Below are 19,577 nucleotides of genomic sequence, written 5' to 3'. Positions count from 1 at the left end.
TACTCTGTGGCAGCAGTTTCAGGCATTGGAAAAGACAATACAGAAAAAGTCACTCTTATGGCTGATGGACTTATTTGCTTGTGAAGGTCAAAACACAAATAATGTCAGTCTGTTTCTGAACAAGTTAAATACTCCTCACACGGGCATTTGACTGGTTTATAAATTAAGAAATTAGTATTCATTCAGACAACATTAAAACTCAGTCTAAAAGTCATATAAAGAGATCTCGAAATGCAAGTGAATGTCACTCATGAGCCCATGTTTACATGAAAGCTTTGACATTTGCAGCTCTGAGAAAAATCTCCTGGTTGTCCATCAGTGACTCATGATACAGCATAAACTGTTAGTTTTAAAATAAATACAATTCCTACTACATAAATGAATCAAGACGAAATCTAAATAATAAGACAGCACAGTCCCGCCCCCGCTGCACGAGAATGAATGCGCAGCAGCTTCCCAGCCTCACACCAGCTGAGATGTCGGAATAAGAAGAAACATGAACTCTCTGAGAAACACAGTTAGAGAGACATCGACTCATTGGAGGACTACATGTGACAGCAGTGATGCACTAATCAGGTGGAGAGGTTTTTATTTTCAGGTAGTGACTTCTGCACTGACTTGAGAGATGTGAGAGGAAGGTGGGAACAGCGTGAATTGAAACTTGCATGTCCAGAGCCTGATGGAGTGTGCAGATAAGGAATCAGAAAGAAGTCCAAAGCTAACATGCATGTCTCTTTTTCACTGATGCTGCCTGTAATAGGTGAAGCCAAAGTCAACACAACTCAGCTCAGGGTTATATTAAAGGTTAACAAGAAGATTGATGTTCTGAGACTCCCAGAGGCTGCAATAATGCTCACTTAATTGCTCAATGCTTTGTTTTTAAGACATCCAGAAGGTTATTGCAAACTATGTCTGTATATAAGTTTCTCACAGATGTCAAACACATGCCAGTTATTATTTTTTATTAGTGAAATGGATTGACAAACAGTTAAACAATCCTTTTCGATTCAAAGCTCTACATATTCAACTATTTCCAGAGGCGCTGCTTGTCAACAGGCAAGGCCGGCAACTGCTCGGGGCCCCAGACCATTAGGGGGCCCCAGAGGGCTGACCAAATTTAAATTAAAGCAGCAATCCACTATTTGAACATTTTTGCATTGACAGAACGATACCTCCCTGAGGGGACCCCATCTGACAGCATTCAATCTCATTGCCCTGCTGAACCCTGGTTGGAGGGCCCCCCCCCCCCCCCCCAAAAGGATTTTTGCCTTGGGCCCAAACGGACTCTAGAACCGCCACTGTACTTACCTTGGCATGGTACAATCTTTCCTCACTGTCATGTTGAGACTAAAAGCAAACTTTAAAGACCGTGAAATAGAAGCCAAAACAATCAAATGTGACACTTTGTTTAGTCCAGCTGGTTTTCACTGTTTGAAAGTGTAAGATTTGATTTTGAAAGATTATTTTGAAAGGAATTTCAAATATGCTTCCTGCTCCCTGCCTTGTGTATTTTCATTCTCAGTCTTTTGGGAGAAAGGAGGGGTCTGTTTTTTTATAAACTAACCTTGGATCACCAATCAGGGTCAAACACATAAAAAAGTGGTGTCCTGCATTACACAAAACAAAAACATCATGACACAAACATAGATATGTTGAGGAAATCAGAGATCCTAATTGCCTGTGGTACAGGAAACATCCAGCTCTGCAGTACGAGCACATCAGTGGGAGTGGAGTCCCATCACTATCAGGAGAAGGAAAACATTTTGTCCTTGAACACATAAACAACATCTGAACAACTCCACAAACAGATCTTTAATGAGAGAACATGAAGACCTTCTTCACCTTAACACCTCTTGATGATGCAGTTTGAAAGCACCCCCCCCCCCACATTTTTTTTCACTTGTGCTATATTTTATTTAGGTCAGACTTTCAGATCAGCCAGAAACATTCCTGCATGTGTCAGCTTCAGCAACTTCTTTGTGTCTGTACTGAATTTCTGGGACATTTAATTCAAACAAAAGGTTGAATTTTGCTTTGATAAATTTGTCTCCTGTAGATCATACTTGCCATGATTTCAAGATATAACTCCATTATTTGTTCTTCAGAGAATAAACCAGGGTTGCAATGGTTTTGAAATCACTGTATTCTGTTTAATTTCTTTATTTTTACTGATTAACTAACTTTAAATCAATATGTTTTCACCTCATACTTGTTCAATACATTTTGGTTTAGAAGAACATGTTCACTATATGCATCAGTGGCATCATTGCGAGTGTTTAATTTCCATTCCAGTAACATTTCCACTACAGTTTTCATCAGGTTCAGTATCAGCAGAAATCACTAAAGCACAATAATACACGTGTTGTATGAATCTATAAAAAAGCAAACTCCCATAAGCGTTGATATCCCCAGCACAGTGACTGCTGAGATACCATGACATAAGCAGACACATGTGGAGGAACAGCTGTGCCAAGCAGCTTATGAAACCTGCAGTGTGAGTGCTCAGCGAGGAGCAGCGGCGGCGGCGGGGCAGTGACACCGAGAGGAGAGAGAGAGAGACGGAGAGCAGGAAAATGTCAAAAGCTCAGAGAAACACTGAAAGCAAAAGGCCATTGACTGGAAATAATGACATATGGAGAGAAGCTTGTTTAGTGCTGACGAATGGCTGCAAGAATCGTTTCTGGTTTCTTAAAAGGCTAGTATGCACCCCAACGCCACCTGGTGGTCAAATACATTAACAGCGTCTGTAAAACACAGACAACCAGAGGTGAACAAAAAAAGACTGCAGCACTTTCTTGCTTCTTGCTAAAACTGCAACTAAAACACAGACGCCACTTTGACTTTCCATTGAAACTGTATTTTATACTTCTATCTTAAAAAATGGAACCGGGACTAAGTTCTCTCTTGACCTTAATTACCCCCATCCCTCACTGGAGACATCAGTGTGTTTGAATTATTTTGTTGTTTCCCAGGTAGACATAGGAGATTTTATTATTTCTAATAATCTTGAGTGTTTATATCATTATTTCATTAGCTGGTATTTTGTTGTAATGAAGGTAACATACATTAGATCTATGTTGAAATAAACATACTAACAACTAGTGCTTAAACTTGTTCTCTTAAGAAATGGAATATGCTTTGTATGGTATTAAATTGTAAATTTGAACATAAGGATCAAAAAGTGTCTTTTTTTTCTTTCCTTCAACTCGAGTCAAGCTCTGGAAATATTCAGCAGACAAGGATTTAATCAATCAATTATTGACATTTATTTTAAACATGTAAAAAAGCAAAATGATCTTACACACAGCGAACAGACAGAAACAAAATATTTACAAAAAATGAACAGAATAAAGAAAAAAAAAGTTACACACTTTATGATTCAGTTTCCACATCTGAAAAGGAGTGGGAATAAAAACACTATTTAAACCTCACGTCTTCTCCTTAAATCATTGATTGTTATTTATCCAGCTTCCTTATTGAAGATGTTACCAATTGTCTTTTGACTTACAAAAATGTATAAATTAATTCCTAATGCATTTATCTTAATTAAAATGTTTACTTCATATATTTACCAGAATCAGAAATCATAAATGTATTACCTGTACTTTATAGATTTATCTTGATGAAAAATATAGCCCATGACTGATGTATTTATGTTAGTCAAAAATATTAAAAACAACATAATGAAAAGTCTATGTTAGAAATTCTTTGTTACAATTTAAAAAATGACAATTCAACACAATGTCATTATGATTAAATAAAAAGTTGAATAACTCATTTCAAAATGTTCATTTTTTAACTCCACTCATTGAAGACAGCCTAACTCTAGACAGATGTGATTTCTGTTCAATGAGAAGATACTTTGTTTCTAACCATCTGCAGAAGAACTCTAGTTGAGTGGTTCTCAAGTGGCGGGTCGGGACCCAAAGTTGGGTCGCAGAGTTGTTTTTCGTGGGTTGTGAAAGTGTGCCCGGAAATAAATTGTGTCCAAAAGTCTTTGAAGAAACATTTCTAAAAAACATTTGTTCTGTTATTTTTTGAGGTCCTAACTGCACTATTGTTCATTAAATGCATCTCATTGGTTAAAAAATATCAGAAGTTTAGGTCGTGATTTCTCATTAAGGAGTTTGTGGGGGGTCCTGAGGCTAGACCAGTTGAGAACCACTGCTGTTGTTCTTATTAAGTATGCAGTCTTTTATGCATAAAGGCTCAAAAACATAGACTCCCCCCCCCCCCCACTGTGCAGTGATAAAACATGCTTCATCTTAAAACATTTATAATATTATAACAACATCAGTCTTAAAAATCATAAAAAATGAACACAGGTTGTGCTGCATGAACATTTTTATTTCCATTAGTGCCGAGAACAAGAGTCTTCAAAATTGCTTTGATCACTTTGAAAGGCACTTGCAGTGAACATAATTCTGATCAATCTCTGGCAAAGCACACAAACTTGAGTCTGAATTGGTGTTTTTGGGGTTATGACAGAAATAATAAATAATGACAAAGAGCGGTGGTGATGAAATCAGATGAGGAACATAACTCTTAGTAAGCATAACAGACGATGGAGAGACAGGAAGCTGCACAAACACACACTCCTACAAACAGAGACACACTCAGCATAGTTTCTGCCTAATCAGTCTAATTAAATGCAGTTACATGTACCTTCAATTAAGCATGATATATATATATATATATGTATATATATATTCAAGATATTAATCATGACCACAAACTCAACTTAAAAACCGTATATTTACACATATAACCAGTCCGATGTGGAAGTGAGATCTTGAAGGAGGAACGACCATTTTTATTTTTTCGTGGGAGATAATGTCATTGGAAATACACAGTCTCCTGAAACATATCATTTCCTGAGACCTGTGTAATTTGTAAAATTGCTCCAAACATTTTGTGGTGTCAAGAGAAAAAAAAAGAAAAGAATACAACCTATAACCTGATAGAAAAATGACTACTGCAAAGGAATATTTAATAATCAGTACATGACGAATAATAAGGTGTCATCAGCATACAGAATGAGAAAAGAAATGTACAGCAAATGGTTAAACAGTTTCACGAACATGAAGTCTTTTCTGTATTGGTTTAAAAAAATATAAAAAAAACAGATAATTGACACAGAGAAACAAGAGAAGAATGATTTTACAGCAAGGCTATGCATAGTTTCAACTTAAAACACAAATCTTGAGTCTAAAAGAATACAACGAACATTTCAATTCGATATATACCGGTCCGCATATTCAGCTTACAAATGGAATGATTAACATCAAAAATAGCTTTGAAGACTTAAACTTTGTCAACGTCTCTGTTTTAAATGAACCTAACAAGTGGAGCATTTATTTTATTTGTTTAACCACCCCAGCACCAACCGGTTTTTATAAATTCGTAATTGCAGACTTGGAATCTGAAACAAACTCAGTTTTGAGATGACCTCACCCCGGCCTGCCAGCCAATAAGGATGTGTTAAAGACCTTCATGACTTAAATAACATCCCACTGTGGTCTGCTAACTGTCAACTGTGTAGTTTTGTGGTCAGTGCTGTGCCAGTCCAGTGAATATTTACAAGCAAGATGGAAGCGTGCAGAATCATAACATATAATGCATGATGACATCACTCTGAGCTAAACTCAATCAAACCTGTGCAAGCTGCTGCAACACGTTTTTTATTAAATTTGAACTGTTTTATGACAAACCAACTTTTCCACACTAAACTCAAAGAGAGATCTAAAATGTAAGAGTGTGTTAAAAGGATAAAAAGAGCCAATAACCCGAGTTCTCAAAACGTCTAAGAGTTGGATGAGAAGATTGAAACCTCTCTTAAATATAAAGTCACAGCCAGCGGACAGTTAGCAATTTGAAGCCTGGAAACAGGGCAAGCAGTCAGCCTATTTATGCTACCCAGTTAAAAGAAGTAACTGTAACTACCAAAGAAACAGCGTTCAACATTAGGCCTGCCAAGGCCACAAAAGAGATACAAAATGTGAATAATTGAGCTTTATAGGATTGTGTTAACCATAGTCTGTATATTAATATGGACGACACATCTCTGTATCCTTCTGTTGTACAGAATTGAAGTCAAAATGCACTGGTGACATCATTTGGAGCCAAGACATACACAGAAGAGAGCTGACTGAGGTAAATTACTGTATTGTTAGTTTTTGTTGTGTTTACTCTTGCCTTTCCTCCTCTACTCTGCTAATCTGCTTGAGAACTCTGCAAGGAGCCGCATTTGTCAATAAAGCTGTCAATCATGACATTACACCCGCTCTTTTTTTTAAAATGTCAAATAACTAATTAAGACAAAAAGAATACCACACGGATATAAGTCAATATGATAAAAACCAACTATAAAGACAGAATTCTGATTTGACTTTTAATTGTAACTTTATTAGTCAATCCAGGTCCCATCTGTTAACATGGAGGAGTCAGAGTTTATGACCTATGCTTCAGCCAGTCAGCAGGGGGAGCTCTAAATATTTTGGCTTCACTCCCAGGCGGCTGTTGCTCCGTCTATCTTAATATACAGTCTATGGTTTTAACCCCCCCAAAATACAAACAAACAATAGAACAGCTTAAGAATCTCTCCTAATTGAAAGGTCTAGCTAAGCTAAGCTAAGCTAACATCTCCTAGTAGCTCAAAATTACCAATCAGATATGACAGTGGTATCATTCTTTCGAACAAACTTTCTGAGGCAAGTGAATTAGCATATTTTCCAAAAATGTTGTACCAATTCTATAAACTGAATTCAGCCCTGAAGAACAATGGCAGCTTGAAAACAACGTTAAAAAAAGAAAAAAAACACAAAGGAGCATTTTCCAATCTGTTTGATAATACAGCATACACTTACCTCATCATCTATGTACAAGGCTTATCAACTTTTCTGATGCACCAAAATCTAAAATGTACGATCACAAAGACTTACTGAACTGGACACTATCGGCCTACGATAAATGGAATATAATGAAAGGCACATTAAAAAATACTTTTTGCAAACACATGACATGTTTATGTCTTCATTTGTGCCCAGTGACAAAGAGGAATGATAAAACTAAAATAAATAGAAACGCCATAAGCCTCCTAAGTTAAGAAACTGCCTCTTATTTATGCCAATAGGTATTCAGTGTTTCATTGCCTGAGAATTTGTCCACAGTTATGCTGAGATAAGTAAATAACCAATGGGGTCAAAAAAAGATTTTCATTTAAACTATTGTGGCAAGAGGTCTTTAATACTGAGAGGAATGATGTGAGGAGGATTGCAAACACTCAAGAATCCAACTCTCTCTGTGTCCACATGTCAAAGTGTCTCAGACCCAGTACTGGTTCTTTTTCAAGGCTGGGTTCGTTGTCCGACAGTGCTGCAACAACTCTGGGTCTGCGTCTTTGGAGTCCATGTTGGACATAGGGATGTTATTGGCTGGGTCAGTTTTACGGAAAGTCTCTGTGCCGGCCACCTCTCCGTTTTTGGGCTTGGATACTGCCGCCTGGACATCATGCTTGCCAGTCTTGTTTTTACGGATCAGGTAGTAGGCCAAGATGGCTGCCAGCAGCAAGAGGAGGAGGATTACCAGGATTGGGATGAGAATAGACCAGAAGTTGCTACGCCGGGAAACATGTGGTCTCCCGTGGGAACCAGTGCCTGAAGATGTTGTAGTGGCTGGAGTGGGAAGAGGGGATTTACCAACAACAGGGAGGTCTTTGTTGTCCTTTGATGGGGTTTGTGAGGGAATCCTCAGCAGGGTGGCAGGATAGACCCCAGAGGCATTGTAGGGGCCAGTCTGGAAGGGAAGCACGCATTCTGCAGGAGGAACCCCATGAGCTTTGAGAAGGAAGCGCGCCTCATCCTGAGAGACACCACTCTTTGATCCAGAGGAGCTGTCTAGGATTTCCATAGCTACACGGCCCTCATCCAGGTCTTTCTGGCTGAATGTGCCAACTGGCTGACCAGCACCAGGACCTCCAGATCTCACAAAACGAGCCCCCCTTGGCTGTTGGATGACAGTGAATGAGGGGGAGGTTTTGGTCTTGTTTGCAAGGGGAGTTGCATCCAAGAGCTTCCTGTCCAGTTGGACAAGAGCACCTTGGGGTAGAAGGGGATCCTGGGCGATATTGGCCAGAGGCTGGACTGTGATGTTTAGTACAGAGGAGACATTAGCTGCACGACTGCGGGCTACAAATGCAACACTGTCTCGAGGTGAAGTGGACTTCACAAAGCGGACGCTGACTCTGCCTTCTTTGATTTGTTTCTGGGTGAAAGCGGACGTAGGCTGCCGGTCTACCATGACAGCGGCATACTTTGGAACACTTGTGATCTTGTAAAGTATGTCCTCCTCAACGGGGCCCCCAGTAGTGGCTTTCAACATCTCCTCAGTCACCAGGGTCTCATCGTCGCCTTGCTTCACCTTGATCTCAGGAGCTTTGTCAAGAAACAGGGTGCGAGCAAGGACGCCGATGTGGAGCGCGTGTGGCTTTGTTTGGTGCTCTCCATCCGACACGATGAATTCGACAAATCCATCAGCCAGGGTACCATCGCTGTAAAAGCCCACCTGTCCCTGATTGACCATCTCCTGTGTGAACTCAGAGATGGGCTTCATTGTGAAAGAGTCAACCAGTTGGCCGTTGCTCGGGATTTTGGTCACTTTGAAGAGCACCTCATCAGGCGAACTGTCCTCGTCTTGGGTGTTAAGATGCTTCTTTGTCAGGATTGTCATTGAGCCTTGAAGAACCTCCAAGAGCATGTCATTAGTGACGAGTTCAGGAGGGTCCGAGCCCCGACGTTTGACTGAAAAGTTAAAGATTTCGTCAAGGACCACCGATTCAGCAGGTGAGGCCACAGCACCAGCCTCAGACTTTAGACGGGCCCTGAAAGCAAAGCTGTCAGAGGATGCACCTGAGTCATCATGGAGATACTCCACATTTCCTTGAAGGACATCTTCCTGCGTGAAGGTGGGGGCATTACGGGGAAGATCCTGACCGCCCAGGGTGATACGACCATGGTCAGGGAAGCGCTTAATCTCAAAAATGACATCAGCATCGGCTCGCTGATCTTCAGGTAGGCTAGCCAGAAGGTTGGAGGCATCAAGAATTGAATCGTCAATGACTTTCCTCTGGCCTTGCACAATATCGAGACCTGAGAGGAAACAGTACAGAAAATTTTACGTTATATTTCAGATAAGAAAATGTCTTTCCAGTTTTGTCTTTCTCCTGTAGACATTAAACGATGCTGCTCTGTACATTAAGGCTGACAGATGGAGGAGGGGGCTTGTTGTTTTGGCAGCAGGAGAAATAGAAGTGATGACTTCCTTTATGACATTAGACTGTTCAGGCATTGACCAATCACAGTACATGATTAGTTATTCTAAAACTCTGTAAAAGCTATAAAATGAACAACAGAGAGGCAGCAGTTTGAAACAATAATGGTGGGTAAATCTCCTCAATTGGTTAGGGTTAGTTTGACCACACTGGACTTTTCTCAAAATCTAGAACACTGTAGTAAAGATTTAGGAATTCAGGCCCTCTGCTTTAGGATACTATGATATATAAGTGTTGTAGTATGATTGTTCAGATGACCACAGTACTAGCCTTGGGAAAATGATCCCACAGAAACATAAACTATAAGGAGATACTCTACCCAACCTGTATGGTATAGACTAACTACCATACCCCCTAAAAGTGAAATAAATAAATAAATAAACTTGCACCTGGCTATTTAATTTCAATAAACCAACAGCAGCAATTGGTGAAGACAATGTTCACACGCTGTTATTTCAGGCAGAGCACTTGGGCTACACAGCATCACTTTAACTGAACATCTACCTCAAAGTATTTTCAATGGAATAACAAATGTGCTACAGTGGTGGTGTTGCACTCATTTCAAATAAGCGATTTTTTAAAAACTTGTAATTCATTCATATGAATAAACTGTGTTATTATGGGTCATTTACCTTTGTTCCTCCACAGCTGTGAGGAGATGTTGCTGTGAGCAGCGTAGTACGAGACGGTGATGGGCAGGATGTGACGAACGTCTGGGGCTGGCTGTGATTTCAGAGTGAGCTCGATGGAGTCCCTAACCACCCAAAAAGGCTCCTCTGGTATCTGGTGCTCATAGTAGACCGCTCCTGACTCCAGCTGTGTATCAAGGAAACAAAATGACATTTGTTACACTTTTAAATTTGACAGTTTTGCCCTCTGAGGTGAGTGAAAATCTAATCAATTAGCATCAACTGCAGAAGCTCTTATTTCAATATCTTTCAATATAACCTTGTTTTGTGACATTCTTCAGAAACAGCTTAATGCCAGCCATTTCTTTAGAGTGATTTTGAAGACATTTTAGTTTTCTCAGATATGTTACAGCTTTCTTTCCTTTGGCGTTTATAATCACCACAGTAAAATAGGAGCTGAAATGGCTGTGGCAGTGGTTTGCTCTCTGAGGTCACTGTGTCCTAAACTCAACTCTACTCTACTCTCTCTCTCTGTCTCCACTGCAAACACGCACAGACACAAACACAAGCAAGCAGAACTTAAGTCAAGCATGCACACACAAACACAAGCAACTGAATATCTCAAATCAACCAATTCTTATTTCAGCTTGATGTGGATAAAGATTTTCTGTCACACTTCAAACAGAGCAGTTTGCAGGAAAAGTACTTGCTCATCCAAGCACACTCAGATGTCAGGAATGGAAATGACCAAAAAAGAAGGATCAAAAGGGAAGAGAAGACTTAAAAACACTGCAGGCTTACAGTGAAGCATAGTGTTACTTCGTCGGCAGGTGGTGCAAACCTAATGTAAAGCTATGAAATCTATAATATGCCATCAGGGGTGTTGTGTTATCACATTTATTCACATGTAATTGGAAACTTTGAGTAAAAGGAGCATGAATACTTTTTCTGATGTGAGCACAGGAATCACTTTGTTTTACTCAACGAGGCCCTCTGCTGGTGAGAAAGAGGAACATGTAGTGTGATATAAGTGAAGCAAATTACAAATTGAAGTCTGATGCTGTTTGGTAGAAACTTAAGATTGATGTTATCAAAAGAGCCACAGTGTATATGAAACAACATTTAATTATAAGTTTAAAAAACAAAAACAAATGTGTTTAGACTTTATAAGTATAAGTGATTTCTACTAGCTTTATAAAACAGTTGAATTGTCTCTCAAAAGGGAAATTTGCTCCGTAATATAAGACACGTTTAAGACTGTATTTGGGATGATTATAAAAATCTCATCTGTTAAAATGTATATATACAAGCTCACTTGATATAAGTATTCATAGTTGTCAGTGTCATTAAGAACTAATGTACTGCACTTCTATAGTGATTTTCTAGTCCTTATTTCACACATCATATAACAATCATCCATTCTCACTACAATCACACTGATGGCAGAGGTTGCTACTTAAAGTGTCCAACTGCCCATCCATAGTAGGCCTAACTATCCCCAGACATTTGCATTCACACTGCTGGCTACTCAACTACAATTGCCCAATTTGAGGTTCAGTGTCTTGCCAAATGACACTTGGACATGTGGACAGACATAGCAGGGATTGAACCAACAACCATCTGGTTGCTGAACATCTGAGCGAGTTCATTGAGAGTTCATCAGTTCATTGTAGAAAGTGTCTTACAGTATATCTGCAGTAGCTCAGTCTGTAGGGACTTGAGTTGGAAACCGGAGGGTTGCCGATTCAAGTCCCAGTGCGGAACAAAACACGGAAGTTGGTCTGGTAGCCGGAGAGGTTCCAGGGCACTTCCCGAGTACTGCCGAGGTGCCCTTGAGCAAGGCACCGAACCCCCAACAGCTCTAGTGCGCTCCCTGTGTTTGTGCATGTGTGTGATTCAGGTCTGTGTGTGTGAAGCATGTCACTAAATAACAGAGTGTAAACCAGAATTTCACTCAGGGATTAACAGTATAAAGTATAACAAAAAAAAAGAGTATTTTCCCAACACCTTTGAATGCTCTTGTTTTCTGGTGATGATGCACTTCACATCTACCACATTTCTGGGATGTCATCAAACACTATGCCATAGCTGTATTCATCTAAATTGAGAGAGCTTTACCTTTCTACCTGAATGCATTAACTTCCAAAGAGCTGCAGCTGTGATCTTTACCTAATTTCCACCTCTGGAAAAAAAAGAATCTGTTCAACACAGTCTGAGTTGAAAGAAGGATTAGCTGCTTTTTTTTTTTTTTCTACATTTAAGGGGCATTAAGTCTTCTTATGTCTGAAGGTCTATCATCAGATGTCTGGAGTGGTTTGAACACCTATGGCTGCTTAGTAACATAAACCTGCTATTAAAAGGAATGTGAAACCTCAGGTAAAGAGGATTTATCTGAAAGGAAGAAACTTATAATAGTTGAACTTTCAGGACACTCTTAATGCAGCAGGATTATTATAATGAAGTTCAGTCAAAGAGAGTCAAGAGAAGTAAGGTAAATCTCTCCATAGAGAAAACAAATCCCCTAAACACACATTTACCCTCACACAGAAAAACGTAATTACCTGTGTTTGAGAGAAGCTGGTTATTTCCTCATACTGGTTCCTGTCATTGGCGAGGATGAGTCTGCCCAAACGAGGGGGGCGTCTGAGTGAGTAGCTTATCTCATTTCCATCCTCATTGGTTACAGCCCCCAGATTGGCACTTGTGATGGGCTGTCTGGTTCCTGTGAGCACACACACACACACACACACACACACACACACAGACACACACACACACACACACACACACACACACACACACACACACACACACACACACACACACACACATACACACAGGGTCCTCTGAGTGCTGGGATGATTTTGTGGAAAATGGCCTCTTGGAAGTGGAGTTGAGTTTGTGAAATTAAGCAGAGTCTGGATTTGCCGTTAGAGTAACTCATGCACATCATGTGGTGAGGAGTTTTTCTGACGGTGAGAATTTCATTTCCAAAATTGTATTCAAGCTTCCAGCTCATCTCCTGTGTCATGCATTAAAGTAAAGGCTATATTTTATTAAAGGCAGGGCTTCGGCCTGTGCTGACATGAAAAATCTTCCACTTCGGAAAAGTTTAATCTGCAAAAGTTGTGATGTTTTTTTTAAATTTTTTTTAAATATTCATTTTTGGGCTTTTTGCCTTTATTTGATAGGACAATGGATCGAGTAGGAAATCGGGAGAGAGAGGGGAACGACATGCAAGAAAGGAGCCACAGGTCGGTATCACTGGCTTAACCAGTAGTAGTAAAAGTTGACTATGTATTGATAAAGAACATGTGTGGACCACTCACTCCCATGAAAATGTATCATAACTGCAGTTAAACAACCCCAAAACTCTCAAAAAGTAAGAACTTAAGTAAGGTTTAGACATGCCGTGCATTTTTTTTTTTTGGTCCATGTTGATGACATGGACATGTCCATGAATGAACACAAAGGTTGAAAAAAAACAAAAAAATAGATCGCAATGCCAAAGTGAACAGGCTGAACGAGTGACCCCTCGCCTTTTCACTGTTGTTATCTTTTCATCACTGCGGGTTTACGGCTTAAAACCCTGAAGGACTTTTGGCGTCTTACCTGGAAATACCATGAGCTCCTCCTGCGTTACCATGGTGATGGTGAGAGGCCTGGCGGTGACAACAAATCTGTAGAGAGGAGACGTGTGCTCGCCGTCTGTCACGGTGAAACTGAAGCCTCCAGACTCCTCACCTGATGGGAACAGAGTCTGGACGTGACTTAACGCTCTTTTCAAACTGTTCATTCATTATTTTCTCTTGTCTTCATTCCTATAGTAAGAATTAATTTGATATACAGTATATAGGTCTCTCTAGTTTACAACTAATTATTGATGCCAGTTTTTATTTTTTTTATCAAATATTCTTTACACTTTATAATAATTTGCTTGATTAAAAAATACACCTTTTTGGAACATTTAAAGTGCAAATGAATATTTTTTGTTACCCATTATAGATGTCTGAGGATTGTTGATCAATACCAGTGACTTAAGTGATTGCTTAGGTATTGGTATTAGTCTGGTAGTCTGGAGAGGTGCCAGTTCACTTCTTGAGCACTGCTGAGGTCCTCTTGAGCAAGGCACCTCATTCCCCCCCAGCGCAGGAGTGCTCTCCATTAGTGCATGTCCATAGGAGTGTGTATTCCAGAATATGTGTGTGTAGCATGTTCAACAACAGAGTGCAAAACTGGATTTTCCCCTCGTGGGATTAATAAAATATGTCTTCTTCTTCATCTTTCCCACATATTTCTATTTCTATTTCTAGTTTGAAAGTCTGACATCGTAGAAATAAGTTTGACCTTTGTTTTTGTAATACCCTGAATTTAAGATAGGGGTCAGTAAAGGTCATATATTCACACATTTTTTAAAAGATGGAAACATTACATGACAGAATCAGTTAGTCGACGTGTTGGACTCACCCTCGTGCATGAAGATGACCTCCCCTCTGTTGACGTGAGCCTGTGTGAAATTCAGGATGCCCTCCTCGGGCGCTTCCTTCAGCGCCACCATCCCGTTGGTCGGCACCTCCACGTTGTAGACCAGTTCCTCTTCAGGGGTATCAGCGTCCTCGGTGTTCAACATGCTGGAGGTGATGTCAGCTTCCTCTCCGGCTAGAACCTGTGAAATATCAAAGACAGAGAGATGAAAATATAGTGTAGATTACTCAATCTGAGGTTACAGGGAGTGTTACTTTGTTTTATGTCATTTATCACAGGCCGAGCAACTTCAGACTGCACAATATTACCTTTAATACAATAAGCTAAGTATCTGAGTATTTTCTTACAATAGAAACAGAGTAGAGCAAAACTAAAAACCAACCAAGTGGAACAAACAAAATAAACAAATGCCACAAACATCCAGCTCCAAAGTAACAATCTGAAAGGTTAATTGTGTCTCTGTGGCAGGCCAGACGATCCTGTTATCAGAAGATGGAGCGCAGCAGCCCAGGCTGAATGACTCTCCCTGGGTTGAGGGGCTTTAATGGACCTCTAATGGTCGGCCGGCTGAAAGGAGCATTAATTGAAAGAAATGGGCCAGATCTCCAGAAAGACATTCTTAAAGAGCCAGAATCAGTTGGGGAGAGTGAGTCGAGGGTGCCCTGCAGTAAGAGGTATACGCATCGATCTCCAAAAGCCATTCACCCTCTGATACCTCGCTCGTTCTCTTCTTTCTTAAGACTCAGGATGAAGAGAAACACTCCTTCAACAGGAGGAAGCGGGGGAGGACGTTGTAGATATAGCAGCTTTAGTCAGTCACTAAGAGAGAGAGTTATATTGAGAAATAAGTTCAAGAAAAGAGACAAATGTTAGAACAAGATATCCACGAGATATCCCATAGGTCAAGACTTATCTAGCTTAGCTTTTAGTTGTTAATAGCTCTATTGATGAGCCCAACCTGCTTTTTGTATTTCGATGTAATTCTCTCGGCCCTTGTGGGCTGAAAAGAGAAAACGAGTAGATGAGATAGACGACTAATGAGAGGTTTTCAGGTTAAGAAACAAGATACCAATACTTGTCTAATCCTTGTCTAATTTGATACAGACTACTGTAGGAAAAAAAAAGATCAATCAAGGATTTTAAAACAAAACAAAAAAAAACCAAATGCTGATGCTAGGACTAAGCTGCTTTTTAAAACATGTTTATTGTCAATATTTACTTTCTTCCTTACTCTTCCTGCTGTTATAATGAATGTGCTACAGAGTTTAATGTGCGATTTTACATCTCAAATATACACAGTTGTCCATAAGAATTTAAATGTCCCCCTTATTTTGCTGCATATTTACAGGAGCTGTTTACAACAGAGCTGAATCTGGGTTTTTATTTTCCTAAATACTGAACTCAGTATTGTTTATACTGTCAGGTATTTAATCCCAACATAGATTCAGAGACTTATATTTAAGTTGAAGATAATAAATCACCATGTCAGCAAATGTCTGGTCACTAAAATATCCACCGTTTATCAAAAGCAGACTTAGAGTCTACAGCTGTGTTAACATCTCTGTGAGGCTGAACTTAGACACAGCATTGCATGGAGTTAAATGCTAATGTTAGCTTTCCTACCGATGCTAACATGTTGATATTTTCTTTAAACCATTCATTGTTTGAAAAAGTTTCCCCATGCAGCTTCCCAAAACGTTAACCCCAAAACTGCCTTTAACCTGCACTCTTTCTATTGGCCAGCAGGAGGCAGCTCCACTGTCAAGGAATTAAGAATTCATTCAATTAATTACCTAAGAAAACATTTCTCCTCATGAAATCATTTTTCACAATCACTTATTTTAAGTGTACTCCAATACAACATTATAATACGTATTTTAACTGTCGCCAAATTAACAGTGATGCAGAAGATAAAGCAGGATATGGTTTAGGGTGTGGCTGTCTTTTGCTTGACGAGTTGCTACCATGACAACCAGTCATTCAGTAAGTATAAAGGTGTAGCAATGTATATCCTTCCTCCGGTGCAAGTTTTCATTAAAAAAAAACAAAAAAAAAAACAGACAAACAACAAACAGATTTCTTCAACATACAGCCGACCCTGTGATAACATGCTAATGTTTGCTAATTAGCTCAAGGCTGATGATGTGAAAGGTTTTCCGTTTTAAAGGTCTTTGGTCATTAAAGGAAATGTTGGACTAGTTCAAATTTTGACCTTAAGATGAACGTTAAGAGGTTATCTACATTAATCAAAGGACCATAATTTATGTTCCATATTTTACAGTAACACAGCAGTAAATCTTCGAGAAGGAAATTAGAGGACACACAATTAGAGGACTACATCACACCACTGGAGCCACTCTGCCTATGTGGCCAAAAGAAATCCGCTCAGTATCCTTCTCTTTCATACACCATCAGAGGGATGTAACATTTCTTTATGTTGTCAAGTTTCTGTAAAAACCGACACAATTGCTGACTCTCTTAGTCGTCGTCGGTGTCATTTCTGGTGTTTCAGACCCATCTTGACCAGTTCAATAACACAAATGTGTTGTCAAGTGTATAATTAAGTTGCCTTACAGAGGACTGCTCACAACACCCCATTCAGTTTGACACTCCGTCAAACCTCTATCACCACGACTCACAGCGCCAACACTTCAAAGCTGTAATCCATCATCACACACTTTGTGCTCTCAGAGCTGCTAGATAATGTCTTTGTTCCTATCCAATGATAACTTTATAACCGCTGACGATTCGCAGACAAGTAGGGTTTAATTTGAAGTGAAATGAAGTGCTTTTCATGGTTATGACACACTTGCTCTGCTGCTATACATTTGTATTTCTACAGTGCTGTATAGTGACAGCAGAGGTCATTAAAGGGAGGCTCTAACATGAACAGCATAGTTATGTGAAGTTTATAACTGCAAAAAACTTTGACTTCAACTTTAAATGATTACTCACTGCAGTTCATGTGTGCCGTAAGTGTACATTAAAAAGAAAAAAGCATGGACTGTAAATATGAATGGACAAAGCCTGAGTGATGTCACCCATCTGTAAAGGCAGGGGGCTCCGGAGGCTCATCGGTAGCCACCGCCATGCTGGAAATCCTGTCTCAGCCTAACTTCAAATCAACCTAAAGACAGGCTGAAAGCTGGAGCTGAGACGTGTTGACAGACCGCTACACCAAGCCCACCTGCCAGGTCAGCTACGCGGCTAACTCTTGATAACACGTATCATTCATGAAATCAAAACGGATGCCCGGATACAGTGTGTGCCCATGAGGACAATAACTAATCAGACTTATTTCATTTTTTTTATACCAGGTTGTAAACATGTTCATTTCTGCTGTAAAAACAGCTTTTCTGGCTGTGGTGTGTATGTGACTTCTGGGGTTCCTGGAGCCAGCTTCAAGCAGACACTAGATAAACTGCAGGATTTTGTACTTCTGCTTCAACACTGGAGGTTACCGCTTGGTGTAAAGCAATTGCAATCTAGCAGAAGAATTCGTCTTCTATCAGTTAAAATAAAAATGAAAGCACACTTCACTTTCCACTATATATCGGCACTGGCTGGATGTTGTTGAAACAGGACTGTTTTGCAGCTGAATAACGATGGATAAGGTTTTTAAATGCCATGATTTAAAGCCAAAAATATATTTAGACATCTAGGGGAGAGTTATAATAAATCTGGCTGAAAGTTTGCGTTCTTGTTAGAAGTCTAAGTAAGTGTTTTGTCTAATGACAATTTTCAAAATTCCCCTTTTAGCGCCGTCTCTCACTGAATATAGTCATCTGACTGCTTCCTGGGCAGCATGGGATGCCATTTTTGGAAGTAAGTAGGTGGCTATTTTTTAGGATAATACCTAGATCACCAACAAACAGTAGATCATCAACCTGCAGCTTGCATTTGCAGACAAGACACTCTGAGTACAGCAGCTAAAGCTTAACAGTTATGTTTGTATGACTTTGTGTGGTATGCAACGCCAACTGAAGTCAGCAGGAAGTCCCTGGCTCCACCAGGACTGCTGCACATGAGACTCCTGCAGAAACTGTTTACCAGATTCTGACTGGTTCAGGTGACCATCTAGCCATGAGGGACTCAGACTGGGACTCATCTTGTCTGATGGATTATTTCTCCTTCATGTGTCAGATACCATGGTGACAGAATGGGGTTAACCTGTCTGGGTGAGCTCAGCAGGTGGCATGTCACTTTTCAGAGGAAGAATGTCACATCCTCCCACTGGAAATGATTTTTTTTTCTGCATCACTTAAAGTCACTGGGATATATTCAGACATAACATAGAGCCGCAACATATCAGAAAACACCAGCAAGCATCTACTGAAAACCCCTGATATCAGGCCTTGGAGAATCCTTCCCTAAGCAGTACCTGATAGTTTGTCCGAGAGCACACCCTTTTTTCTAGACGTGCACACCAAGCCCAAAACTATTGAGCCAAATATGTATCCTGTTAGAAGAGGTGGAAGTGGATTTGTTAGCCTGAAGGCAGAGCGCCCACTATCCCACATGCATGCTCCACAGTGGATGAGGCAGATGCTATCTACTTTCCCCTTTCTCTGTTTTATGTCTCCTTTTATCAAGAAATAAGAGGCTCATAGCCCTTCTGGACATTATATGCAGAGATGACTTAGCTGATAATAGCACCACCCACCTGGCCAGATTCTTCGCATTGTTGTGAGCAGAATCCCATGAAGTGCCTCACAATGTTTCCACCGCTGCTAACAAAGCTGATGCCGTTAAACATCTGTTTTCCAGAAGGGTTGTGAAATAATGACAAGATAAAGAAAGTTTCTCTTTAGAAAGTTCTCGTTGTCATTCCTTTAAAACCCCAGTATGTGTTGATGAGTATCACACTGGGAAAGATTGTTTCCCCCCCCCCTGGTGTTTGCAGCATGTTTCACCTTCCACCGCATGCAGCATCCCTGATTTGTGTGGTTGAGAAGTGTGCTTTGTAGCATCTGTAAGATACTTAAACACAGGAGATCCTCTGGATGCTTTTGTAAAATAAATTAATTTATGTGATTACTGCAAAATAATGTTATTATTTTTAAACATTTTGTCAATAAATTCTGACAATTCAAGGGCATTTGCGCTTAAAAACAAATGATGAGGAAATTGTGTCA

At 39.9% G+C, this 19,577-nt stretch overlaps 2 protein-coding genes across 2 annotated transcripts in view; both read right to left on the bottom strand.

Moving 5' to 3' along the window:
• The window catches only part of snupn (snurportin 1), a 66,434-nt gene extending 54,900 nt beyond the window's left edge, over window positions 1-11,534 (bottom strand). Inside the window, exon 1 of the mRNA XM_061035917.1 lies at window positions 11,529-11,534. The gene's annotated coding sequence lies outside the window, so the exon portion shown is untranslated. The remainder of the gene's footprint in view (window positions 1-11,528) is intronic.
• The window catches only part of cspg4 (chondroitin sulfate proteoglycan 4), a 76,534-nt gene continuing 61,283 nt past the window's right edge, over window positions 4,327-19,577 (bottom strand). Inside the window, exons 7-11 of the mRNA XM_061035915.1 lie at window positions 14,425-14,623; window positions 13,570-13,701; window positions 12,519-12,679; window positions 9,961-10,144; window positions 4,327-9,146 (exon numbers count right to left, since the gene is read on the bottom strand). Coding sequence (XP_060891898.1) covers window positions 7,324-9,146; window positions 9,961-10,144; window positions 12,519-12,679; window positions 13,570-13,701; window positions 14,425-14,623 — 2,499 coding nt within the window. The 3' untranslated portion in view covers window positions 4,327-7,323. The remainder of the gene's footprint in view (window positions 9,147-9,960; window positions 10,145-12,518; window positions 12,680-13,569; window positions 13,702-14,424; window positions 14,624-19,577) is intronic.

The sequence above is a fragment of the Labrus mixtus genome, chromosome 4 (assembly GCF_963584025.1).
Source record: "Labrus mixtus chromosome 4, fLabMix1.1, whole genome shotgun sequence".
In the NCBI taxonomy this organism is placed as follows: domain Eukaryota; kingdom Metazoa; phylum Chordata; class Actinopteri; order Labriformes; family Labridae; genus Labrus; species Labrus mixtus.
Note: the sequence above shows the minus strand (reverse complement) of the source record. Positions and strands in the feature narration are given on the sequence as shown.